Raw genomic sequence first — 27,606 nt, forward strand, 5'->3', positions numbered from 1 at the left:
AGATTTAAAGCCAAGACTTTTTCACTTCCTATCCAGTTTGATTAAGTATTTTGTTTAAATTTCTCTATTCCGGAAAACATCTTTAACATTCTGTTTAACTGTAGTACTTTTCATAGTCAGAAAAATTTTTAACGTTTTTTAATTTTTCCTGTGATCAGAACTACAGCAAAATCCTAGGCATCTGGATTAAGGGAAGAATGAAAAAAGAGATGAATAAGAGAAATGGCAGAAAACACCAACCTTGCCACTTCTGATAAGTCTTCTCAGTTTTAGAGGGTGTTCCTTTATTGTGAAGCACAGCAAAAAATGGAGTGGATAGGAAAACTTTTTGAGTGTCAGCATGTGACATTCATCATGATGGGGGCCAAGAGCACAATATACACAGGGCAGTGTAAGTTTGTATCACAGAACTTCACAAAGACCACATAATCATGAGATTTCTTCCTCCTTTCTAAATTAATTTTTCCATCAATTATAAGTTTCTTAGAGAAATTCACATTCTCACTCCAATCTAGACACTCATCTTAATAACAAGAAATGTAAATACCTTTCTGTTAGTGACCACAAAGTCAAAAGGCTACAGGGAATGGTAACTATGAAATCAAATACACTCTCCACTCACCAGATCATGACCTGGGCACATTATTTGTTTTTCCCAAGTTTTCCTGTTAAGTTTGAAACAGCTCAGAGAATGTCGACTAGCCGGATTGTTTAGTCTCACAAATCTCACCATTATGTACTTTTTTCCTGAAGTTCGGCCTAACCACTCATTTTGCTTACTTTCATTTCATAAAACCCTTTTCAGTGTCAGTATCAGCTGTGGGCTTTCCCTGCCAACGTTGCACTTTCAGATACAGGCATGACTTAATTGGATAATGCACAAATTCAGACAGCAGAAATGCTGATTCAAACCAATTAAGTCAGAATACTAATTTCTGAATGAGTGGATATGAACATACGTTTGTAGAAATATGAAGAGTCAAGAGACAAATGGGACTGGAGGGCTCAGAAGCTAATGCAGACTCAGCTTCTCAGCATGGTCAGTTTGCTCCATGAGCCCACCCTCCCTAGAGAACAATTATAAAGTCTAGACGAACATTTGTTATATTTTTAAAGATGTAAGTGCACGGGAAGTGAATGCAGGATGATTTTTGATAAAAGCAAATAATTCTCAAAAAGATAATTCATTTTTAGGAACCTGATTAACCTAAGGGAGGAATCTAAACTCTCCCAGGAAGAGGAGCTAAAACATAATCATAATCTTAGTTTTATACAATTGAAAGATCAGGGGACAAGCTCTAAATAAGAACATTTGGAAAGTGGGTGGGAGGGGGAGCCTAAAGAGAGAGCAGGAATGGAAGCTCTAAATTTTGTGTATAAATTATATAAATGTTTTATAAAGTCTAAACCATGTGTATATGAGAAAATACCTAAAATCTCAGCAACTTCTACAACATGGGAAAGAATATGAAGTAGAGCCAAAGTAACTTTTGACAAAGAATCCTGAATAAATATGTGGTTTTCCTGTTGTCATCTCCATTTTCTTCGGCTGATCCTTAGAATTTGTTTGAATTATTGCTCTACTTTGATTGATTGTTATTAACTGGCTTCTTTTAATATTTCCTCATTTTTTTGATTCTTAACAAGTTGGCCATGATATAATTAGGAGTGGAATTTTTTTTTTAATCTCTTGTAAAACTAGCTGTGTTTCTATAATCTGTAAATTTGTCTTTTGCCAAGATTGGAAATTTGTCAGCTATATTGATTTTCATATGTTTAGTGAATCATATATGAATCACAGAAAGGGGCAGTAAGGAAAGAAACAGTATTAATCCCATTGTCAATGTCAACATTTTTCATTTTAGCAGTCATGTATTTATTTCCACCTTAAGAGAACCAAATCAAATGGGGGATTTGTAATATAGAGAAGTGAATTCACAAAATTGGCCTAAGTTTATATTGCATCTCTATTTTTCATCACTGTTCAGTCAACAGATCTGTATATTTTCATTTCAATTGTAGGTGCAACAAACATTTTTATATCTAAATATTTTTGTCTTTCTTCTACTATTTATTAGCATTTATTATTTACACAAAGAATAGATTTCATTATATTTTCATAATTCCTTGTAACATGTTTTGATCATATTCAGCTATCAATACTATTACTATTTTCAATTTTCTTCTTTTGCTTACCATAATAGTTATAAAACATTTGAAATTAATTCAGATTAGAGATATCACCTGTTTTTTCCTATGTAATACCTGAGTGGCATTCAGTGGCATGGATGACTCACCAACTCTTTCTTAGCTGAAGGCTATTTGGACTACTTTGAGTATGGTGATTGCAAATGAAAAAAAAATCTACAGCTCATTGATAAGATATTATTATGTCAGTTAAAATTTTCACTCATCTTGTATTGATACTGTTGTGTGGCTATTCCAACTGGGCTGAACATGGCCACTGCCATTCTGATTCCGAGCAGTGATGCACCCTCTCCACATAACATGAATGCATCTCTCAACTCTCATTGGTGAAGTTTCCTTATGCAGCAGAAGGTGATTAACACTGAAACTTAAAACTGGCCAATGTGAAGAGTACAAGAGGCTGCAGAGTGCTCATCCCTGAATAGAACCCTATTTCAAACATATGCCTCTCAAGGCTCAGGATTATTGTTGAAGATGGGACAGAAAGACTGTAAGAATAGAGGTGGTGATGACCACAAGGAAAGAATTTTCCAGGCAGCTGGTCAGGACTTACATAAATTCACAGCAATGGTGACAGCATACACAGGTCCTATGCAAACTCAAATGTGACAAAAATCCCAGCATAGTGATGGGGAAGTGGGTATGAAATCCCAAATCAACCTAAGGAACTTTAGGCAACTGATGACTGCTGGGAAAGGGAAAGACAGTCTTTTACAAAGATGATATTCTTGGTAGGTTAATCAGGCTCCAGTGGATGAACTCACACTGAAGGACATTTGGAGACAAAAATCAAACTCTATTGGTTGTAATTTTATACATATATATATATTAGAGCACATTAAATTGGAAGAGGGGCAGAAGGGAGGAACAGACCCAGGAGGGACTCTAAAGACCATCGAATTATACTGTATGAAAATCACAAAAATTGAATAACAAAAATTTTAAAATTGGGGGACTGTATTTCAAATATTAAGCCAAAAAGAGATGTAAATGGCAAATATGCACATGAATATATGTTTAAGACTATTAGACATTAAGGAAATGAAGTGAAATCTTAAGATTACACTATAGAAAAGCTGGCACACATTGCCTTAATCAAGTATTCAAGGTTATTTTCACCAGCTTACAAACACCTTGTCCATCCTAACAGACTGCACTGACAAAGCCACATTATTTGAGGAGAATTACTGTCAGAAACCATATGCTTATTGTCAACCTGAGAAAATATCAGACAACCACAAATTAAAGGACATTCTGCAAAACAACTGGCAAACACTCTTTAAATGAGTCAAGTCATGAAAACTGTTGAGTAAAGACATTTTACAAACCATAAAAGAGTAGACAAAATTAAACATAATTAGGACCACTGGACTGATTCTGGACCAGAAAGAGCTCTTTAAGATAGTTGGTGCAATTGAAATACCTGTATTTAACTGTATCATTTCAATTTCCTGATTTTAATAATGGTCCTATGGCTATATATGAAGAAATTAGGGAACTTAGGGTGAAGGGTATGCAGAAATTCTATTTGCATTTCTTTGAACTTTTCTATAAATCTAAAATTAAACATTAAAAATAGGTATTATAAGCCAGGCTTGGTGGCACATACCTTTAGTCCCAGCATTGGGAGGCAAAAGCAGGCAGATCTCTGAGAGATTTGAGGCCAGCATGGTCTACCTAGCAAGTTCCAGGCCAACTGCGACTACAGGGAGACTGTGTCTCAAAAAGATCAAAAAAAAAAAAAAAATAGGTATTATGTGTCAGAACCTATTAATGACCAAGAATAAGAAGAAATAAGAAAATGCCACTGCATTGTGCCCTTACTGCCCTAGTCATTACTGGCATGTCTTCACAAATGCACTGCTATTTGGCCACTGGTACTAGAAATATCGCAGTCTCAACAGAGATTGTATACATCAGGAAAATGGTCTTTAATTATTACAATATTATATCTATTAAATGGGTAAACACTGAAGTATATTTTAGAATAACTTTTATTTGGGTGTTTCCAATTTGCAAAAATAATGTTTAATATATTTATATATAATCAATGTACATTATGATACTAAACCAGAAAATTCAAATGGGTCCATCAGTGCATTTATATTCAATAAAGTATACAGCATAATAATAACAAACCACAAACAGGTCCTCTTTGAGGCCAAAGAGAGCCAAACCTCTTCTAATTCTTTAGACTGCCAAACAATGGTACTGGCAAAAAGAGCGACTCATCAATAGAACATAACAGAACAGGGCCCAGTAATAAACCCATGAATCTATTAGGTCAACTATTATATTTTGACAAAGGTGCCAAGAATATATGTGAGATCCAGTTGTAAAAAGACAAAAATAAGTAAATATGGAATATTATTCAGTAATCACAAAGAATGTATTACTGAAGGAAAATACATAATGATCAATCACAAAAAATGCCATACTCTACAACTAAAGTAATAAGGAAAAGAACTCACTGTACAGTCCCATTTATTCAAAATTTTAAAACAGGTAAAGTTAACTGATCTACAGAGACACAAAATAGTCCAGTGGCTGCCTAGGGCCTGGTGGATATGCAAAGGTATGGGAAGAAAAGGTGTACTTAAGTCTGATTTCAAGAAGTCATGTAAACACTGTTTTGTGTGATGAAAATGGTACACTAAGCAGAGGTACATTTTATTGTATGTAAATTATATCAAGTGGATGATGAAATTTTCAGCTAAATGGATGGAAGTAGAAAGATCTTATACTGGGTGAAGTAACCCAGACCCAGAAAAACAAATGCTTTGTGTTCTCTTATTCATGGTCCCTAGATCATAATCTTTAGGTTGGAGTGTATAACCTAGAGTAACCACGGGAGCCAGGGAATAAAGAGAGTCCATTGTAGGAGGTGAGAGTAGGAGCACTAGGGAGAAGAAGAGCAGGAAATAGGTGCTATGAAGAGAGGGGAGAGAAAAATGGAAAGAGGGGGCTTAACTAGGGAAGGCAGAGGAAGGGTAATACAAAAGTAGAGGGAGGGTGGAGGGATAAATAGCACTAAGGAGGTTTGGAAAAGCTATAGTGAAATCTATTGTTTTATACGCTTAAAAATACACACACACAAATACAAAAAAAAAAAAATACACACACACAGCCAGGTGTGGTGGCACATGACTTTAATACTAGTATTAAGGAGGCAGAGGCAGGCAAATCTCCATATCTCTGAGTTCAAGGCCAGCCTGTTCTGCATAGAGTTCCAGGCCAGCTGGGGCTGAAGGGAGACCCTGTCTCTAAAAGACAACATATATATGTTTATAGATAAACTATTATGTTTTGAATCAAAATAATTAATTTAAACATTATGAATGAGAAAACAACAGTAATGAGACACAGTAAAGTTAAATGATTAGCCTGAGATTACGCATACCAACAGTTATAGGGTCATTTGGTGACATGAAAATTATTTTTCTAAAGATATGCAAGCAAAAAAGGAATATTATATTACTAAGATACACATTGTTAGAATGATGATATGTCTATTAAAAATCAGTATGAATTGTGAATGGTTGAGGGATGGTCTGAGGGGCTGGCAGCACTTGTGGTAAGGGCATGATGAGCTCCCCGATGCTGACAGAAGTGCACGTCAGACAACTGCAGAACACTTGGAGAGGAGCGTACAGACATGCATACTGTAGATAGGTATTAGTGTCCATTTATTCCAGTGGGAAATAAGCTTAAATAAAGTCATCTACATTATCTGCTAAAAAAAAAAATCCAATTAGAGCCAAGTGTGCTGGCTCACGCCTTTAATCCCAACACTTGGGAGGTAGAAGCAGGTGGATCTTTGTGAGTTCAAGGTCAGCTTGGTCTATATAGAGAATTCCTGAATTCCAGGCCAGCTGGGGCTACAGGGAGGCTGTCTCAAAAAGGCAAAAAAAAAAAACAAAAAAGAATTACAACATAAATGCAATTTGGGAAGTTATGAGGAAAAAGATAAACTCATAAAATCTGTGAACTCATTTTTTCCTAAAACCTGAGTGTAAAAGTAAGCAGCAACAAACAAGTGATGTGTGTATGAAGCTCCTTACTCTGAAGTTGAAAATTCGGTAAGGAAAAAGATATGTCTTTTTGAATAAAAAAAAATTTAACTTTCTTTTTAAAGAAGGGATGGTAAAAATGTAAAAGCCACACAAATTTTACATGATTTATATATTTGAAATGTTCAAATTGTGCCATGGTCTCCAAAACACAGTTTAGCACATCTGAAACTTCTTGCATTATGGCAAGAAATGCCTCAAAACTTTGACTGCCAGAGGTGTAGGTCTGGTAGCAACTGTGCTTATGTCTAACAAAGCTCTCTTTGCCATGGGAACCGCATGATGTGGAGACACAACACAATTTAGTGCAACTCTTTTAGATGAATCTGTACATTCTTTTCCTTTCTTTGAAGTTTGAGTTCATTTTTGGCAACTATCAGTTATCTGTGTCATCAAGGAAAGGATTACAGACTCCTTTACAATTTGTAGGTCATCCAAGCACAATGAACCTTAAGAAGTGTTTTGCCATGTGTGCAATTGCCAGAACATTTTTGCCAGCAGATGAATTTACAAGATAGTATCACACTGAAATCAGCCTGTGAAAACACATCCCATACTGAAAGATAGCCATGGTAATTTGATTGAATAAATTTGTCATTTTTTCAACTTGATCTACAAGGCTGACCTTGGCACCAAAGGTTTTACCTCATTAAAATATCTAAAAATATCTCTCAAACAAGCCATGCATGTCCTAGTTTGTTTCTCCACTGCTGTGACAAAACACTCTGACCAATACCAACTTGAGGAGGAAAGGGTTTATTTTATCTAGTATCTCCCGGGTCACAGTTCATCGAGGAGCCCAAAGTAGGAACTCAGGGCAGGAACCTGGAGCCTGGAGCTGGAGCACAGGCCATGGAGAACACTGCTTACTGGCTTGCTCCCTTGGCCCCTGCTCAGCTTGCTTTCTCAAGAAACACAGGCCCACCTGCCCAGGGGTGGTAGCACCCACAGTGGACTGGGCCTTCCCACATCACTCAATAATCAAAAAGATGCCCCACAGACATGGCCACAGGCCAGTCCACTGCAGGCAATTCCCCAATTGAGGCAGTCTCAACCTAGGTGTGTCAAGTTGACACTAAAGCTATCCAGCACAATGCATAAATAAAATTATCAAACTGTTCCAAGGGTGAACTTTTCTTTTTATCACAAACAAATAAATAAACAAAAAGGATAATAGCCTTTTAAATTGCAAAGTGCTGCTTAAAGGAAATTTATTTGAGGAACCAATAACACTTCTGCATTATTGGGAAGCCTGTAGACTGTTTCAATTGCTAGTGAAAAATCTGTTGAAAAGTTGGTGGTAGAAGTCTTGGCTTTGATAAAATTGGTTAATTTAAGGGTAGAAAGCAATAACTCTTTCAGGATCACTTCCAGTCTTTCACACTGATATATACAAAACCAACTGTAAATTACATGAGTCATGCAGACTTACAGCTTTTCCATCACAGAAGCAGCCAAACAAGATGCACCTCCAACCATGGCAAGTTTTTCAGCATCCCCACCTAACCAAGTCCCCAGCTCTTCACCATGTAAAAGATACCAAAGGCTTTTCAGATTTCCAACAAGAACTTCACTAACTAGGCGTGTGTTATTGTACACAAAATAGATCAACACCAGAAACTGAACACATGAAATCATGTTAATTGTTCTAAACAAATGCCTGTTGAATAGGAAATAGTATTACTTCAAATTTGACTATGTTCTGATTTAAAGTATTAAAAGAAATAGACAGCAGCTGGGTAGAGTTGAGGTTGTCAGTTCAAAACTTCTTCACCTGTTTTTAAATTATCTTTTTTTTTTTAAGGATCGCAACATGTTGAAAAAATATACATTAATGCCTAATTCAAGCATACATTTTCTAAACAGAAATTTCTGAAGCCAGGCCTGTATCTTATTCCATACAATGATAGATATTTGAAATAATGATTTTGTGTCTTTTAATATTTCTCAAATAGGTGAAATCTTAACCATTTTAATTTAGAGGATTGCTAGAAAGGAATTTTAAAACTAATAAATTACCTCTAAAACAAATTCTGTACTGCCTAAAAACCTAATAAAGTAAAGATTTCTCCCCATTTCTTATGCTGTAAATCTCATGACTTATAAACCAATGGCTAAAACAAGTTTAAACTCTAATTACTTGATTAAAATATAAAGACAATTAAGTGCAGACCTTTGGTAAAGAAGCCAGCACCTTCATCTGAATTAGAGGAGAGCTTAGCAAAGCAGTGGGTATCTTCTCTGAAAACATTCAAGCATTGGAAAACTCAAAGTTAGTTCTACTTTATTTTTAAGTCTGACAATATAAATAATGTGCTCTTCATCTTCAATTACATACTTATCTATGCTATTTTTAAATTTCAAGTATGCTTTAATAAAGAAGAAAATAAGTAAATTATTAAATACTTAAAGGTAAATTTATTGTTTTCTTTCTTTTTCTTTTTAATTTTCAAGCTTTTAAAAAATGTTTTTTTATACATTTTTATTTTATGTGTATGAGTGTTCTGCCTGCATGTATGTAAGGGCACCCATGTCATGCAGTGCCCATGGAAGCCAGAAGAGGGCACAGAATTCCCTAGAACTGGAATTATAGAAGGTTGTTAGCTGCCACGTGGTGCCGGGATTTGAACCCATGTCCTTTACAAGAGCATGAGCCATCTTTGCAGCCTATTGTTTTCTTTCTAAAAGTCAATATTTTCTCACACTGACTGGATATAACTTGGTCTCAATAGTCTAAAACTCAGATGTCACAGTTTCAAAATTGTTCATTCATGTAATTAACTATAATGCTTAAAAATTTTAAAGAATTGGTGCTTTAGACAAGCCTGGTAAGTGTATCTCTATTTGCAACAGTTGGAGACTACTTCAGACATCCACCACTGAAAATAAGTGACCATGTGATGCCTAGCTCCAATTAACACATCTACAATGCAAGCCCAACACTTAAGGCTCAGGGAACATGGCAGAAGAGAAGGTGGAAAGAATGTAAAAGTCAGAGGACTAGGACAGATGCCTTCACTAGCTAGTGTATTCTATCTAGCATGACATGGGAAACTGCACTGATGAAATCTCAACAATATGCTTGCCTAAACAAGACTTGTATAATGACACCAGCTGACATGCCAAAGTGGATGGGGGAAATTGCCCAAGGCCCCACCTATAAATGAAGTGACAGGCAATCAATGGTTGCTGAGTGACAGACAATAAACTTTCTCCAGAGACAAGCTCCCTGACAGGTTATTCGATCCCAAGAGGTCAGTTCTAAACATATGTATACACAAGCAGCATTAAATGGACTAGGTAGATTTTATATATATGAAATGTTTATATATGTAACAATTATAATCAAAGAAGAGGACACAAAATTAATAGGGAGTCATGGGGGGGGAGTAGGAAGAGTTGAGGAGGAATAAGGAGAGGTGAAAATGACGTGAACACAGTATTCGTATGAAAATCTCAAAAAAATAAAATAAAAATTTTAACCACTGCATAGTAAATACATTTTCCAATCATTTGCTTTTCACAATTCATTACTTTCAATGAATAAATCTGAAGCATTCTGGGCTGGTAGGATGGATCAGTGGGTTAAAGTGCTTACCACACAAGTGCAAAGGCCTGAGACTGAACCCCAGAGCCAATGGTGGAAGAACCAACTCCCAAAAGTTGTCCTCTGACTTCCATGTCTGCTATGACACACACACTCATATACACATCATCTATCTATCTATCTATCTATCTATCTATCTATCTATCTATCTAAACACATTTTATAAACACTCTACCTTACATACCAAGTATTTGGAAAGTACTTGGTATTCATTTCTGGGGTGCTCCAGGAATAATACCCTAATTAATTAAATAGTAAAAAAATGCATCAATAAGAGGTAACGTTTTGCCACTTACACAGTTTTGAAAACTTTTACTTACTGAAACATCTTTCAGTTCTTTGTCAAAGGAGAAATGACCGGACTCTTTAGAAAAGATAAACTTGTACATGTCTGCGGCTCCTGCTCCTGACACCAAGGCTTTTCTCAGTTCATCAACATATTTTTCTTTCTCCATGGCAATGTCATCAGCTTCTTGGGAAATCTCTGATTCAGAAACTATGGGAAGATTAATAACAAGTGTTGAAAGAAAAGGTCCTAAGTATGAGAAAATAAGTTTTACCTACTACCAATTTATCACATGTAACACAAATTTGAACAAAAAATCAATTCCTGTAACACATATTCTAAATCAAATTATGTCTTTTAACTGAACTAAACATTTTTGAGAAATGCATTAAGCCAGGATCAAATCTTATCTGAAAAATCACACAATCCTAGAATTCTTTCTTGGGTCCCTGATGCAATGCATGTGTTGTAAGTTATCACGGAAATTGCTGTTTTGTATATCTGCTCTTAGAACATGGGCAGGAGAGTCAGTTCCTAGAATCACAAATAAGGTCAGCATCTCACAGCATCTTTCTCCCCTGTCTCAATGACTCCTAGTCTATTTCTGACTCATGGCCAGAGTCAAAGTAAGTAAGAGTAATGTTCATCCTTCTCTCCTCATGAACCAGCAATGGAAAATGGGGATGAAGGGAGGGTAGGAAAGAAATGGGAAAGGAACTCAAACTGACTTTCTGCTCTATGTCACATATTGTGCTCCAGGCCTGGCTTCTGGTACTGAGACTCTAATCCAGGTCCTTTGCAAGAGCAGCCAGTGTTCTTAACTACTGAACCACCTCTCCATTCCCTACTTCTAATCTTTTTAAAAAATATATCTTTTTATTTACATGTGTGTGCACATGTGCACACAAAAATACTTATATAGACCAGAAGAGGATGTCAGATTCCCTAGAGCTAGAGTTACAGGTGGTTGTGAGCCACCCAACATGGGTTCTGGGAACCAAACTGGGGTCCTCTGGAAGGGCAATAAACATTCCTAAGCACTGAACCATCTCCCAACCTGAGTTCCAATATTCTAACTGAATCTACAGCTAAGCTTTAGTTCACATTATTTACAGCTAAGCTTTAGTTCACATTATTCACTTTGGATTCAGATCCCATTCCACGCAAGACTTCAGAGGGCTTCCTTTTCTGACATTCACTATCAGCAATGTGTTTGCTCACTTGTCTGGTTTTTTGGTTTGTTTTTTTTTTTTTTTTTTTTTTTTTTTTTTTTTTAGCTCCTGTTCCTGTCCTGGAACTCACTATGTAGACCAGGCTGGCCTTGAACTCACAGAGATCCACCTGCCTCTGCCACCTGAGTGCTGGGATTAAAGGCACATGCCACCACACCCAGCACTTGTCTTCTTTTTAACTTGTGAAATTTAATCAAGCATATCTTTGGAATGTGCGTGTGGTCAGATGATTCTGCATCAATTCATGTTATCATTGATGAAATTCAATGATGAAAGGTCTATATCATGCCATAATTTTTCTTATATTTTTTTATATTTTATTTATTATTTTTATGTGTATGAGTGTATTGCCTGCAGTGCACCTGTGTCGTGCAGAGCCCAAGGAAGACAGAAGAGGCTGTTGGATCCCCTGGGACTGGAGTTACGGACAGTTGTTAGCTGCCACCTAACTGCTGAGCCAACTCTCCAGCTCCATAATTTTATACTTATAGTTTACATTTATCTCTTTTGTTCTTTACTACTCTGAAATCATTTTCATTTTGCAAAATAAAAATTGAGTCTCAGATATAAAACAGCAGGATAGGTTCATGTGGCAGGGAATACGTAACACTGGAAGTCACATTAAATCTCTGTGTTTATTGGTTTGTAGGTGTGCAGGCATATCGGTCATCACATACATGACTTTTCCCACAATTCTGAAAAACATATTAGGATGAATTAGAAAAACAAAAGACGTATGTTCTCCCACATTTGTGGATCCTAGCACCAAATCCTTTTAAATTCCATGTTCTTTTAATAAGCTGATGCTGTACAGTAGTCTCTTCCGCATGAAATAACTACCAGCATCACAACTTCGGCTGTGCATGCTTGCTAAACATCATCATAATTGGGCTTGTTGATGGTTGTGCTCCTTCATTAAAGGATGGGCAAGCAGGGTCATTGGACCCTCACCAGAGTATCCAGCCACTCTTCCCAGCTACCTGTATGTAATTTGGCCCTAATCACACATGGTTTCCTGGATTTGGGGAGGGCTAAAGTATATAATCTGGGGAAGGCTAGGAAGAGAATTCTTGATCCATGCTGGGTAAAGGCTTTCCAGTGTGCATACCCTCAAGTCACTCATATACCTCAGCAACCCCTCAATCATCTCTGTAAGTAAGCTCAGTAAATTCATTGGTTCCCTAGTAAAACTTGAATCAAACATTGGTTTGACACTAGAATGTTAGAAGGGGATAAACATTGCTTAGTATCCCCAGGGAACGAATTCTCACAACAGATGGAAAATTGATTTGTTAACATTATTATGATTCATAATTATTAAAAAGGAAAATGATGTTGAAAGGATATGGAAATGGAGATATTACCCAAAATAGAAAAAACAAGAAAGCCTAAGCAAGTGATGATGGTCTGCGTAGGTCTGTTATGATATATAAAGGATGAGACAAAAATGATATAAGCATACTCTTAAAATTTCTAAGGTCATAGTTTAGTCAAATAGTTTAAGGAACAAAATATATGTCTAATCAAGGTTTACCTGCGAACATTTGGTTTTTGCCCAAGCTTTATCTACATAGCACAGGTTAATTAAAGTACCAGACTGGTGGAAATAACCTTATTGGATGTTTAACAGCCATACTTTGAGGCCTATACTAATCTGGTCAGAGGGACTTAAAGGACAGTTTTTGTTCTTTGCCCTCCAAGGCCAACTAAGTTCCAGGGGACTATGGAACATCTCTCAAAATGTCCTGTAACTGTGGTGAGTCACCTGTCCTCTTGTTCAGGGAGGCCATGGAGACCCCTCCAGATGGACTTGAACCAGTGTCCAGTCTACAAAGAGGAGGATCAACACAGAGGAAACATTTCCTCCATGCTTCCAAGTGAAGCCAGCCAGTAAAACAGGACTTTAACTGATCTTCACATAGAGGGAACGGGTAAAAGAAAGGAGCTAGGGGCTCCTCCCAAGCCCATGTGACCTCTCAAACAACCTTAAAATTAAATTGGTTTATTTGGGCCAACTGTATGGTCTTAAACACCCTGGAGAAAAGTATAACCAAAGATTAAAGTGATCAGCATATTAAAGAGTTCAAGGGATTACACTTCCCAGACATTAGACTTAAGTCCATATAAAATGTTTAGACAATTATTTCTAAATGATGATTTTGTTTCTAATTACAAAGTGCTGCTCAGATGTACGACTTCAAATCTTGGTCTGTAATACTGCAGTGCCCACCTGTAGCTAAGGGATACAACCCAATATTCTTCTAAAATGATGGCTAAATTTGTTTTCTCCCCTATCTAGAAGCCTTTGAGAGGGAACTGACACTGATTCTAACCACTCCAACAGCTATCAAAGTGCCTGAAAACAAATCCTGAGTCCATCTCTCTCGAGTCCAGGTTTGGCAGACAAAAGAAAAATGAGGAGGAACCCAACAGAGGAATGCTTTTGGAAGCTCTTGTCAAGAAATCCCAATGGACTCTGATAGGAACATTTGAAGTTTGCCCTGTTCTGACTTTTTTCTGGTTCCCTTGTAATGCTAGAACTTGTAATGCTAACTACTCTTTGCTTTTACTTCTCCTTCACATTTCCTAGGCAGCAGTCAAGGACATTCTTTTCTCCCTACAGTTAAGAGTTATGCAATTTGGGAGTCTTTTAGATAGACGCATTGAAGTGGTACCTCAATTGCCTCACCCTGCATCCCTGTGCAGCATGGAAGAAGCCGGAGCAGTCTGAGTCCCGATTCCCTATCAGCAATTTAGGTAACCTCTTCAGGGGATGGTGTGATGAGAATAGGAGGTAGGCAGTTAGGGTAAAAGACCCCAAAGAAAAGTAGCCAGTTTCTTGGCTAAAAATCAAAATGTCCTTGGGCCTCTTTAGCAACACATTCTGTTCCAAAGGCCAAAAATGTCAAAAGTATTTCAGAGCTCTTATCTAATCCCTAAAAGATTTTATGATTACCGCTTCAGAGGTGGAATGTTAAGAATAGCAAAAAGCCCCATAAAATTTTTTTTCAAAAAAAAAAATATTACAGAATATTTAAAAAATCCTGGCTAGAATGTTTTAACACAAAAACAACTTTTCATACTTTGCTCCCTATTCTATCAAGTATCTCGAAATTAAAAGATAGGCAATGACAGAGGAGCCTATGCTGTATCCATGTATCTTTCATGATTAATTTTTTATAACAATATCTGATAATGAAATGATTGTCAGATTTTAAAGAGCCTCTCAGCAGAGGTAAAAAATATATATCTTGTATTCCTACAACCTAATATCTTCTAAAATACTTCTGTATATTTCCTATCTCAGAAGCAGATACAAACTTTTAAGATCACCATTATCAAGTCTACTTACTGATCTTTTAAATACCTGAGCAGATCTAATGTATAAACAAATTAAGACAACAAATATTTCCTATCTAATGAATAATTTAAAATTCTGTGTTTGAACTATTTTTGAAAGTTACTAGTATCAATGTAGAAAAATTATTTCATGGAGAAATAGAAAATAAGTTTGTCATTTTTTTGAGCTTTTGTTAGTTTGTGTTTCTTAAAAATTTTATAATTTATTTGTGTGTGTGTGTCTGTGAATCTATGCCACATGTATATGGATGTCGACAGAGGCCAGAAGAGGGTGTAGAATCCCCAGGACCTGGAATTACAGGTGATTGTGAGCTACCTGATGTAGGTGCTGGGAATGGCACTTGGGTCCTCTGGGAGAGCAGAAAGTGCTCTTAATCACTGAGACATCACTCCTTTTGTTTTGGCTTTTAAACAAGGCCTCACTATGTAGCACATACTGATCTCAAACTCACTCTTTTCCTACCTCAGCCTCCTGGGTACAGGGATTACAGTTATGTGCCAATATACCCAGTCTAAAATCTGTTATGTTGAATACAGCTATATGAAAACTTAGAGAAGAAAATACAAATGAAAATAAAAACAATGTAATGAAAAAACATTAAAAGTACTCCAGCATAGAACTGGGAAAATGAACAGCAGACCCCAATCTTATCTAAAGGAATACTGACAACTGATTACCACTAGAGGAACAGCTGACCCTCCTAAACAAAGACCTCTAGATAGGCTGACTAGATTCACCAGAAGGGCAAGTAGTGGGAAATGGCTGGGGGTGCCGACAACACAGCAGACAGTAGCAGGGATATCAGAGTATAAGGACTCTAGTGGGAGGAGGGAGGCTATGGGAGGGTGCTATCTGGGAAGTGGGTGTAAAAAAATAAATAATTTTTTTTTTAAAAAGTAAATGATTGCCTTTTCAACAAGTAGTGCTGGGAAAACTGGACATTCAAATGTAGAAGAATAAAACTACATCCTTCTCTCTCCCTGTACAAAAAAATAAAATAAAATCAAAATGGATGAAAGATCTTAAATTAAGAAAAACCTGAAACACTGAGACTACCAGAAAAATGCATAAGAAAAACACTTCAAGATATAGGCTTAGGCAATGACTTTCTGAATGAATCTCCTATAGTTCAGGATATAAGAATTAGGAATGGGATTACATGAAATTAATAGCTTCTTTGTAGAAAAGGAAACGTTCAGAAGACTGAGAAGATACCCTACAGAATGGAAGAAAATCTTTGCAAGCAATTCATCTCATATGACTTTGTATCCAGAATATACAAAGAACTCAAAAATATCAAACCTCAAAATAATACCCTAATTAATGTGCAAATGAACTGGACAGTACTCAGAAAAAATGAAGTTGGCTAATGAGAGGAAATGTTCAATGCCTTATTCATAATAGTAACTAAAATCAAAACTACAGTAAGACTAGCTCACACCATAGTCAGAATGGTTCTCTTTAAGAAAGTACATAGTAACAAATGCTCATGAGGATACAGCAAAAAAGGAAATGTGGGCACTGGCAGGTTGCCCACGTCCCAGTGATGGCCCCACATCCACACACATATGGACTCAAGGAGTTATGGATAACAATAGTTTAAAAAAAAAAAGTAGACATGAAGATGGGAGGGAGACAGGTTGGAAAATACCAGGAAGAGAAAGAAGGAGATGGGGTGGGGGGAGGTGGATAGAAAGTCAAGAACATTCAATAAATGTATAAAATATACAAAGACACAATTAAAAATACTATTTTTTAAAAGGAACTCTTATACACTGTTGGTGTGAATATAAACTAATTTAGCCACTTTCAGTATGGAAGTTCCCTCCAAAGTTTGGGTATATATACAAATGCATCTGTCAGTATAAAATAGAGATACCTATACATCAAATGTTCGCTATGGCACCATTCACAATAGCTAAGTGATGCAATCAGTCTACATGCCCATCAATGAATGAACCAATAGAGGAGATGTGAAAAATATATACATGGAGTATTGCTCAGCCATAAAAAGCAAAGTTATATCTTTTGAAAGAAAATGAATGGAACTGGAGACCAAATATTGAGAGAAATAAACTAGACTTAGAAAGACAAATATTGCACAATTTCTATCATATGCAAAATTTAGATCAAGCAAAATAAAGTAGAAGGGGGTTCTTAGGGGGAAGGGCAGAACCCTTAGGAAGAGGAAGGGGGAAAGAAGAAAAGAAAAGAAAAGAAAAGAAAAGAAAAGAAAAGGTGCATATGATCAAAGTTCATTGCATACATTTATGAAAGTATCATAATAAAACCTATTATTTTGAAGAAGTAATATCTCCTAATAAAAACTGGAAAAATAAAAGTATTCTAAATGTCATTAAAATGAAACTATTCCATCTAAAAACATTCGATAGAATTTATTCATTCAACTCATCTTTTTTAAATGCTTAAGGAGAAAAAGAACCATGTAGCAGAGTTTATTCTATGCACTATTCCATGCATGAATAAGATTAAGCAAACAATAAAAAATGCAGGCCGTACAGAACTCCCATTCAAGTACTTCCACCAGAGATAACACATTCAATGCATTTCAAAGATCCTCTTATGTTTTTCCTCCTTTGAGTTTTGTGCTTATTATTAAACACTTTTCTTTTTTTATCTTTTTGAGACAGGGTCTCCCTGTAGCCCCAGTAGGCCTGGACGAGGTTGACTCTGATTTCATAGACTCTGCCTCTGCCTCCCTAAACTGGGATTAAAAGTGTGCACCACCACACCTGGATTAAAACATTTAATTTTTGAGAAAAAAAAAAGTAATGACAGGAAATCATCCTATTTACATTTCCCCTTTAAAAATTGTTTTAAAAAGGGGGGGAACACTAGCTAAAAAATCATTGATCAAAAATGATCAAACATTTCCCATAAAATGAAATTTTCAGTTAATTCAAAACCTCAACCCTGGAAAAACAACTTGTTCATCAGCTTATTTTTACACTATGAAATTCTGGAAGAAGCCCAGCTGTGCTCTAAACTTAAGTGATAGGAATGAAAAAAAATGTTTAAAAAAATCATCCAGAATAAAGATGAACCATTTCATAAAAAAATGAGCGGGCCAAGACCAAAAAATAAGGAAATATTCTCAGACTAACAGAAATGCCAAAACATCACATTGATGCTATTTGTAATTAGGTGAAGATACAATGAAAGAAGATTCCTGTGTCACTAATGAAAAGGGCCGTACACAATTGTTCTAACTTACGTTGGCATGTAGAAAACACACACCCTTGTATCACATCAGAAGCTTACTTCACTGTTTCACTTACTGAAAGTCGTCTTCTACCAAGTTCTCTCACATTATTTTCAGAGTTCACCAAATATCTATGTTTAGAAAACTTACACATAAATCTAATTATTTGATAGTAAAATCTTTAATAAAGCTTAAATTAAAGTTTAATATGCTTAAAGATACTCCACAACTAGGTGATATAAGTTTCTTGCTGCCAAGAGCAATTGTTTAAGAAGTCATATAGTAGTCGTCGATCATTAAAGCCACTTTGTGAAATGATCCTGTGACACAACCCTCTGTAATATTGAAGTGATTGATGACAGGCCACATGATAATTAGGTCCCTGAAACAGTCATTAGATAAAGCATTGCTAATGAAAAAGAAATCAGTAAGCTTAGTGTGTGGGAGATTAAAATGAACCCCACATCCTTTTAATTTCATTCAAATGAAAAGAGAAAAAAATTATCCATAATTGAAGGTTGCAACAATCAAAAAGTTGAACAACAAAAACACAGGAAGAGGTACAGGAAAGAAACCTATTTTCATGTTTCAATTTTTTAATTGTTTCAATATTCTTAATCGTGTATTATCTATTATAAGGTATCATACTACATTTATATAATAAGCCTTAATTAAACAAAGAACATTTTAGTATTTGCTTACAGATTTTTCTCCAATATTTAAACAAGAAAATACACATAGGAGTAATGAAAGGCATAAAACACATGCTAAATCTAAAACTTCATTAGATAATTTTGAAAATAAAACCATTACATAAAGCATTATAAAATCCTATGCTTGAAAACATGTTTGGTACAGGAAGTCAAAATGTTAATAAACCAGAAAGAATATAGAAGCTTGAGGTCACATTTTTGTCATACTTAATTCCATTCGTTAGAAACAACAAATGTCTAATATAGTAAATATGAAACTGGAGCTTTCATTTTCAAATGTGTTAACTCTGAAATGAACAGTTCATTTTCTTTTTTCTAACTATTTTATATATTTAAGACACTGTTTCAGTAAAAAAAAAAAAAAATCAGCATTAACCCAATACCATGGTTTTTAGACATATGCATTCTCTTTATTGTAAAACAAAAACTGTCATCTGGGTTTACTTCCTCCATAGGGTTAGCCTGACAAGTCTTCCTCCACTCCTAACCCGCAATAAGGAGCCAACAGCTGATATCTCTCACACAGAAATTTACAGCTTAAATAGATACCATAAGGAATATTGCAAACATTACCCTTGAAATCTCTTCATTTTACAATAATACATATGCAAGCATTCTTTGTTTACTACCATAGAAGACAAGTGAAGAAACTGTAAGTATAAATTCATTTTGATAGTGTTTGATAATAGGATTTGTAACATTCAAGAAACAATTTCATGATGTATTTTAATTTTAGGCATGATATAACAATTATAGTAATAACTTTAGGGAAACATTTTAAGTTAAAATATATAAATAGTATATAAATAAACTTTTAAAATTTTGTCTAATACATCATTCACAACTCTAAAAATAATTGTTATGTACAGGCTAGAGAGATGGCTCAGCAGTTAAGAGCACAGGCTGCTCTTGAAGAGGACCCGGGTTCAATTCCCAGCACCTACATGGTGGCTAAACTGTCTGTAATTCCAGTTCCAGGGGATCCAAGTCTTTTGACCTTTGCAGACATTGCACAACATCAGTGTGCCTACCTACATGCAGGCAATACACTCATACACATAAAATTAAAAAATAATAAAATATTTAAAAATAATTAATAATAGTAATTGTTATATAGCTATAAAAATAGGTATTTAGATGTTAGCACATGCATCTCTAATCTGTATGTATCAGATTATTATTAGTCATTGTCCATTGCACTCGGATCCTTGGCAGCTGTGTATGGATATAGTCATCGAGCAGATTTAAATGGTAATGTTTATCACCTCTACTACTTATCATGACGTTAATTTTTATGCTTCCTCCTCAAGTATAACTCATTTTCTTAATTTGTTGATTTTAAAATGAAATGTAGCTCTTTTTTAAAGGTTAAAAACTCACTCAATTTTATGTCTTACAGGGTTTATACTGAATTCAATATTGTAATTCAACTGTGAACCTAAAAATTTTATAGCCACTTTTGAAAGAGATGTATCTTTGCTCTGTAAATTGTTGAGTATGTTAAAGTTGTAATGAAATGCTTCTTCTTAAAAAATTAGAATACTTTTGAAAGTTGAAAAAAATAGGTATTTAAAAATATTTGAATGAAGTACTTACAAGAATATTAAACCTTTAATACTTGAATACAACATGTCTAATTATTTAAACATTATGCCTGCCATAGTCTATGTATGAATTGAGAGTCATTTGCATTTTTAAAGATTATTCAAAAATTCCATAAAAATCAAGTTTATTTGATAAAACAGCCCAAATTCCATATATAGACTTGAACCTCGACTGGTTTCAGGTTGTGGTTCTGTTTTGTTCTCTTACAAGTGTAGTACATTACACTGTAATTCATTCAAAAAGAATTCAAGCCATACAAGTGAATGAAGTAAAAGTAAAAGTACAAGGATTCTACATGGCAATCCAACAGAAACTCCTGTTCGGCCTCCTGGTCTTTCCCCAGGCTTCAGAGAGGACAGAAATGAAAACTACTAGGTATGAGTCTGTTAAGAAATCATTTTAAAACTACAAGTAAGTCCAAGCAGTAAGATTCACATAGTAACCAGAATTAGCAGCTATGCATAGGATCAATTCTAGAAAATGGCATTAAGTATTACAGGTCTATATACAATGTGGAAAGTTGTTAGCAAGTGAAAAGTCAGTTTTAGTTTTACACCTATCTGTGAAGAAACACAACTTGAGATTTCACTGACAACTAAAGAATGTTATTTAACTTTCACTTTTAATTTTTTTTCCTTTTAAAATTACCTGTCCCAGTCCATGCTGAATGACCATCAGTGAGCATAATAACAAAACCAGATCCTAGTGCTTTCTCCCAAGACACTTGTAGAAAATGAGTTATGTTGGGTTCAGAAGCAAGGCAAATTCTGCTTACTTTTCTATACATTTCTGGTTACCTGTAACGGAAGAACAAAATTAGTATGTTAAAGGGGATGATAATCATCAAATGCTGAGGTTTTCATATGAGTCTTCAGCTATACAAACTCCAAAGAGATTAATAAAACTAAAACATAATATAATAGAATCAATCACTGAACTCAGTAGATCAGGTTCCCTCAATAATGAATCACAGATTTTACCGATGAGAAAAGCAGAACCATAAATGATAAATAATTAGTCCAAGTAGTGAGCCAAATGAAATTACTACTTCAACATAAGAAAAATAAAATTTTATCTTTTCCCTTCTTCAAAAGTCAATAGACTATGCAACAAAAGAACTTCAGAGAATGACTTGGGAGTCATCACAGGACTGGAATGTAACTGTAATTAGTGAGGATAAATAGAACCATGTATCACAGTTGCTGTCTAGACCAAGTCAATGTGATACTACACTTGACCTCAGCCAAAAGAAAAGAAATAATAAGAAATTAAGGTAAAAAGAAAGATAAAATCATAAGAAAAGAAAAGCTCAGAGCCCAAACATTGTCTTTCTAAGGAAGTGATACCCAGGCTCAGCAACTCAAACCGTGAACACTGAGATGAAACAAGTAACAAGATGAGTTACATTAAATTGTCACAGTCTAAGATAGTTAACCACTTTTTTTTCCATTTTTAAACATTGTATCAGTGTTTTATATATATGGAAAAATCAACAATATAACTGGATTTGTGATAGCCACATGATGGCTCAATAGATTTTACAATTAAACAAAGCCAGGTAAGCAACAGAAGACCAAGGAGCTAAACATTACCACCCAGAACTGGTTCTTTTACTTGCTCCCTTCCTGTCACTACCTCTTCAAATAATTTCAATCCCATCTTCTCTCAGAAACAAAAAAGTTTGTATTCCATATAATTTATGTAAATATAATTGTACAGCATGTTCTAATTTGTGCTTGGTTTCTTTTGCTCAACACTCGTTTTAGAGATTCACCCACCTTGTATTTCACAGTACAGATCTCAGGATTTAGAGCAATTCATCATATAAACACAACAAAACTTATTCTATTTGTCAGAGAGAGACATTTAGAACTTCCAAGTCTTGACTATTAAAAATTGTGTTGTCTAGCAAATTCTAGACATCTGAATGTCCTCCTGTGATCAACCTTGACAATGTTTTCATTTATTTTATTTTTCTTTTTGATGCTCTTTTTAATCTGTTTTCATTTCTGTTGGGTTTGTTACTTATCTCCTATATACATGAATCCTTCCTTATGTTTTATATTTTCTACTCTATAAATTTCTTTTTCTCTTTCATAATGATAGATTTAGGTAAAGAGATACTAATTAATGAAACGCAATTCATCAAAATTCTTACATTTTGATCAGTATTCTGAGTTTTGCTTTAGAGATTGTGACAGGTCACTAACATGCTCTCCTATGTTATCTAAAAGCTTTTTAATGCTGTCTCTCATATTTAGATCACTAATCCATCTGAAATTAATTTTTGTGTGTCCTGTCAGGTAGGGGTCATGACAGACTTTTATTTCACATGGATATTTCATTGATCCAGTGCTACTTATTGAAGAATAACCCTGTCACAATTGTACTGCAATGTTACCTTTGTCTTTCTACATGATCAAATGTGTGGTTCTCAGTCTAGATTCTTTATTCATTCTCTATAGTCAGTTCATCTGGCCATATGTTCATCTCACACTGTATTTATATATCAAATATCCTTTAAAACTAATATTTTAAACTTCTACTTCAAGGTCACTTTGGTTATTCTTACTACTTTATAATTCCATATGAATTTTAAACTCAGAGTATCAATTTCTGCAAAGTACCAACTGCTATTTGATAGTATAATTTGTGAACATCTGACATCTTTCCAATATAGAGCCTTCAAATCAGTAAGGACAGGGAAAAAGGAAGTAGGGAGGGTGGGAGGGAGCCTAGGAGGGAGAGAGGAAGGAAGGCTGTCAGGTGAAAGAACAGGTTAAGACCATATCAGAGGTGTACAGAGTGCCTGCCTGGCATTGCAAATGAGAAGCTGCTGTTTAAGATCATTCTAAAATAAAGCCAAGTCTTTTATTTTCAGTCCTCCAGCAAATGAGTTAACAAGGTTCATATTCTGCAATAATGACACAAGTGGGAAACACAAGCTGGTCTTGATTCTAGATGGAAATTAATGAAATAGAAACAAAGAAAACAATAGAAAAAAAAAACAATGAATCTAAGAGTTGGTTCTTTGAAAGGTTAAACAAGATAGACAGATCCTTAGCCCAGTTAATGAAAACAAAGAAAGAGCATATCCAAATGAACAAAATCAGCAATGAAAGGAGAAACATCACAACAGACACCAAAAAACAAAAACAAAACAAAACAAAACAAAAAAACCCAAAACATTGTAAGGGAATACTCTATACTCTATACTCCATTGAATTTGAAAATCTAAAAGAAGTAGATGAATTTCTAAATGCATGGCCATCACCAAAGTTATACCAAGAGAAGATCAACAGCCTAAACAGACCCATAACAAATAAGGAAATTGAAACAGTAATACAAAACTTACAGCAGAATTCTACCAGGCATTTAAAGAATATCTCCAACAAATGCTCTTAAATTATTCTAAAAAGATAGAAACAGAGGGAGAGCTCCCAAACTCCTTCTATGAAGCCAGTATCACTCTAATACCCAAACCATGTAAAGATACAACAAAAAAAGAAAACTGTAGACCCGTATCCTTAATGAACATAGAAGCAAAGATACTCAACAAAATACTTGCAAACCATACACAGACACACATCAAAAAGATCATCCACCAAAATCAAGCCGGCTTTATTCCAGAGATGCAGGGATGGTTCAACATATGCAAGTCAATAAATGTAATAAACACATAAATGGTCTTAAAAGACAAAAACCACATGGTCATCTCTATAGATGCAGAAAAGAGATTTGACAAAATCCAACATGCATTAAAAGTCCTAGATGGAATTGGTCTGGAGGGAACATACCTCAACATAATTAAAGCTATATACAACAATCCCATAGACAACATCATCCTAAATGGAGAAAAACTGGAAGCATTTCCATTAAAATCAGTGAGGAGAAGAGGGAAGTGGGGGTGGGGATGGGGGAGAGAAAACAAACTGAGAGGAAATGATTCTATTCTCATTTGGGGGAGGATTAGATATTCTTCAACTATGAACTAAAAAGTGATTACCACCAATCTACATGGCAAAAGAGGTAAACTGAGAAACAATTTCCATAAATTGACCTCTGACCTGACACATGCACCACTGCATGTATATACATACACACACATACACACATGAGACAAAGAAAAAGAGGGACAGAGAAACAGAGACAGAGAGAGAGAGAAGCACTTAATAGTAAAAGAAGCTGATGAAAATAAATAAAATAAAATTAAAACGAAAGAAATACAAGGAAAAAAATATAAAAATTCAAAACCAAGAGTAAAAAACAAATATTATTAGAAAGAATTATTCTTAAATTGAAAGTATTAATCTCTACCAGATGATCCTTTAAAATATAAAAAAAATTTACTTTCTTGTACATGAAAATATAGAAAATTGCTTCAGATTTTATGCCAAATTAATATGCCATAAGGATTCAATGTTAATTGTATTTAATTGAGTAAAAATCAAGTACAAATTTACAAAATCATGTGTTCTGAGTTGCCTACTCAACTTGAAACTATTGTGTTCTCTGAAAGGACTTTATAAATTAAATTTATAACTTTATAAATTTACAACTGAATATGAAAATAAAAATAATCTGCATTGCTACCACTTCATAAAACACGATTAAATTATTTTAAATCTGTGCTGCAAAGCTTTAGTTGTCAACTTGACACACCTGGGTTAAGGGAGCCTCAATTAGGGCATTGCCTCCATTGGACTGGCCTGTAGCCATGTCTGTGGGGCATTTTCCTGATTGCTGAGTGATGTGGGAGGACCCAGCCCACTGTGGGCAATGTCGCCCCTGGGCATGTGGTCCTGTATTCATTTAAGAAAGCAGGCAGAGCGAGGGCCAGGGGAGCAAGTCAGTAAATAGCCTTTCTCCATGACTTGTGATCCAGCTCCTGCCTCCAGGTTTCCAGATTTCTGCCCTTAGTTCCTACTTAAAACCTTCCCTCTCCAAGTTGGTCAGAGTATTTTGTCACAGCAATGGAGAAAAAAAAACTAGGACAAAATCCCTATCTTCTGTGTGTATAAGATGCTTAATTGTAATTGCTAGAGCTGTGCCTTCTTACATTAATGGGCATGAATAACTAAGTCCAAAACTAAAGAAAAAAGATCTCAAAATAAGACTTTAAGACAGCTCCAAAATGACAAATCACCAATAATTCTAATTTGTAACTAACATTTAGCTAGAAATAGAAAATGTCTACCCTCTTCAAAAATATAAAACACTTAAACATTTATATTTGAAATGACATAATAATCACTATAAAACATATTTCAGTTGTTCAAAATCATTTCTTACAATGTGTTTTTTACACAGATATGTTTAATTCTGAAATGTCTTATCCATTTGAGAATACTTACCTTTAGATAAATTATCAACACACTTTAAATTATCCACATATTCTGTAATCCTTAAATGTTAAAATTACTGGCAAATGCGGATTAATGGTATTTGACACAAACCACTGAAAATCACATATAGTTATAGGATCACATAATTAGTTTTCCTTTTTTATTTACATGAAACAGATGAGATTAATCTAGTAAAGTAGTAACAGGGTAGGTGTATAGAAACCCATTTGAATTGAGTCAAGATTAATGAAAGCTCTTTTTTCTGAGGACTAGAGCTTACAATTTTTGAGTGGATAGCTCAGTAGGGTGTTTTAGTGCAAACTGATGAAGAGTACAGCTCAATGCTACATGTAAAGATTGCAAGTGAGCAGAGGGCCACCATGTTTTACTCTAAAGCTGAGTTACTTCTACTTTTGGTTGTTGTATTTTATTAAATTTGTATTGGTGTATATTCATGGTATACATGAATACACGGTATTTTATAGACATTTTCATACAAGTACATCATGCATTTCTCTATATTCATTCCAATTTCCTTGCCTTATCTCCCCTTCCATATTGCTAGTCCCTTTCCTTTCCCCAGAAAAATCTTCATCTGCTTTCATTTCATGTATGTATAATTTTTACATATTATTAGAAAATCCAGGATCCCTAAATGAGTGAAAACATAACATTTGTCTGAAACGGGATTATTTCGCTTAATATGATGATCTCCAGTTGCATTCATTTTCCTGCTTGTGACATTATTTTGTTCTTTTTTATGGCTGCATAAAACATACTACATATATATATCACATTTCTTTATCTATTCATCTGTCGATAGACAATGATACTGGTTACATAACTTGGTATATCTGGTATGTTGACTATAATTTTTTTAGGTATAAGCCCAAGAGTGGCATAGCTGGGTCATATGATAAGAATGTCTGTACTGATTTCCACAGTGGTTACGCTAATTTAAAATCCCATCAGTAGTATATAAAGGTTCCTTTTTCTCTAGGATCATCATGAACATTTGTTGTTATTTGCTTTCTAAATGATAGCCAATGTTACTGGGGTGAAACAGAAAGTAAATATAGTTTCAATTTGCATTTTCCTATGACTAAAGATGTTAACATTTTCTCATATGTTAATTGGCCATTTGTACTTCACTTTTGAGACCTGTCTCTCCATTAACCTACTTACTGATTGGGTTGTTTTGGGTTTTTTTAATCTTTTTGAGACAGGGTCTCCCTGTAGCCCCAGCTGGCCTGGAATTTGATATGTAGCCCAGGCTGGCCTCAATTTTGCAGAGATCCACCTGCTTCTGCCACCTTAGTGCTAGAATTTAAGATGTGAGCCAACGTGACCAGTTGTTTAGGGTTTTTGGTATTTAGTTCTTTACATACTCTAGATATTAACCCTCTATTAAATGTATAGCTCTCAAAGATTTCCCTCCATTCTTTGGGTTATCACTTAACTAAATTTTTCCTTTGTTATACAGAAGCCTTTTTAATTTCATGCAATTTCATTTGCCAGTTCATGTGATTATTTCCTGAGTTAGTTGAGTCACTTTCAGGAAGTTTTTACTAGTATCTTGAAATGTTTCCCCTATGTTTCCCTCTAACAGTTACAGAGTTTCAGGTCTTAGAAGTTTTTTATTCATTTGAACTGTTTTGGGGGAGGGGAGTAAGAGATATGGATCTAGTTTTATTCTTCTACATTTAGAAATCCAATTTTCCCAGCATTTGTTAAAGAGGTTCTTTTTTCTCCAGTGTATGGGAAAAAAACAGATGGCTGTAGCTCTAAGTAAAATTCTGGGTCCTCCCTATAACCCATTGATCTACGTGTGCTTCCATATGAATTTTAAAATTATTTTTGTCTGTTTCTGCAAGGAATGCTATTAGAATTTTTAAGAGGACTGCATTCCACCTGCAGATTATTTTTGTCAGGATGGCCATTTTTTACTGCTTCACC

General features: G+C 35.0%; 1 protein-coding gene across 5 annotated transcripts in view; it reads right to left on the reverse strand.

The window, feature by feature from the left end:
* Positions 1-27,606, reverse strand: part of Xrcc4 (X-ray repair cross complementing 4) — a 270,439-nt gene that overhangs the window by 220,018 nt on the left and 22,815 nt on the right. For all 5 annotated transcript variants that reach the window (XM_008853290.3, XM_008853292.3, XM_017803246.1 and 2 more), the window contains 2 exons: positions 20,954-21,102; positions 10,206-10,381 (listed from right to left, as the gene is read on the reverse strand). In XM_008853290.3, the coding sequence (XP_008851512.1) occupies positions 10,206-10,381; positions 20,954-21,092 (315 nt within the window). In that variant the 5' untranslated portion in view covers positions 21,093-21,102. The remainder of the gene's footprint in view (positions 1-10,205; positions 10,382-20,953; positions 21,103-27,606) is intronic.

This window comes from Nannospalax galili, unplaced genomic scaffold, assembly GCF_000622305.1.
Source record: "Nannospalax galili isolate Female #2095 unplaced genomic scaffold, S.galili_v1.0 scaffold45, whole genome shotgun sequence".
NCBI lineage: Eukaryota > Metazoa > Chordata > Mammalia > Rodentia > Spalacidae > Nannospalax > Nannospalax galili.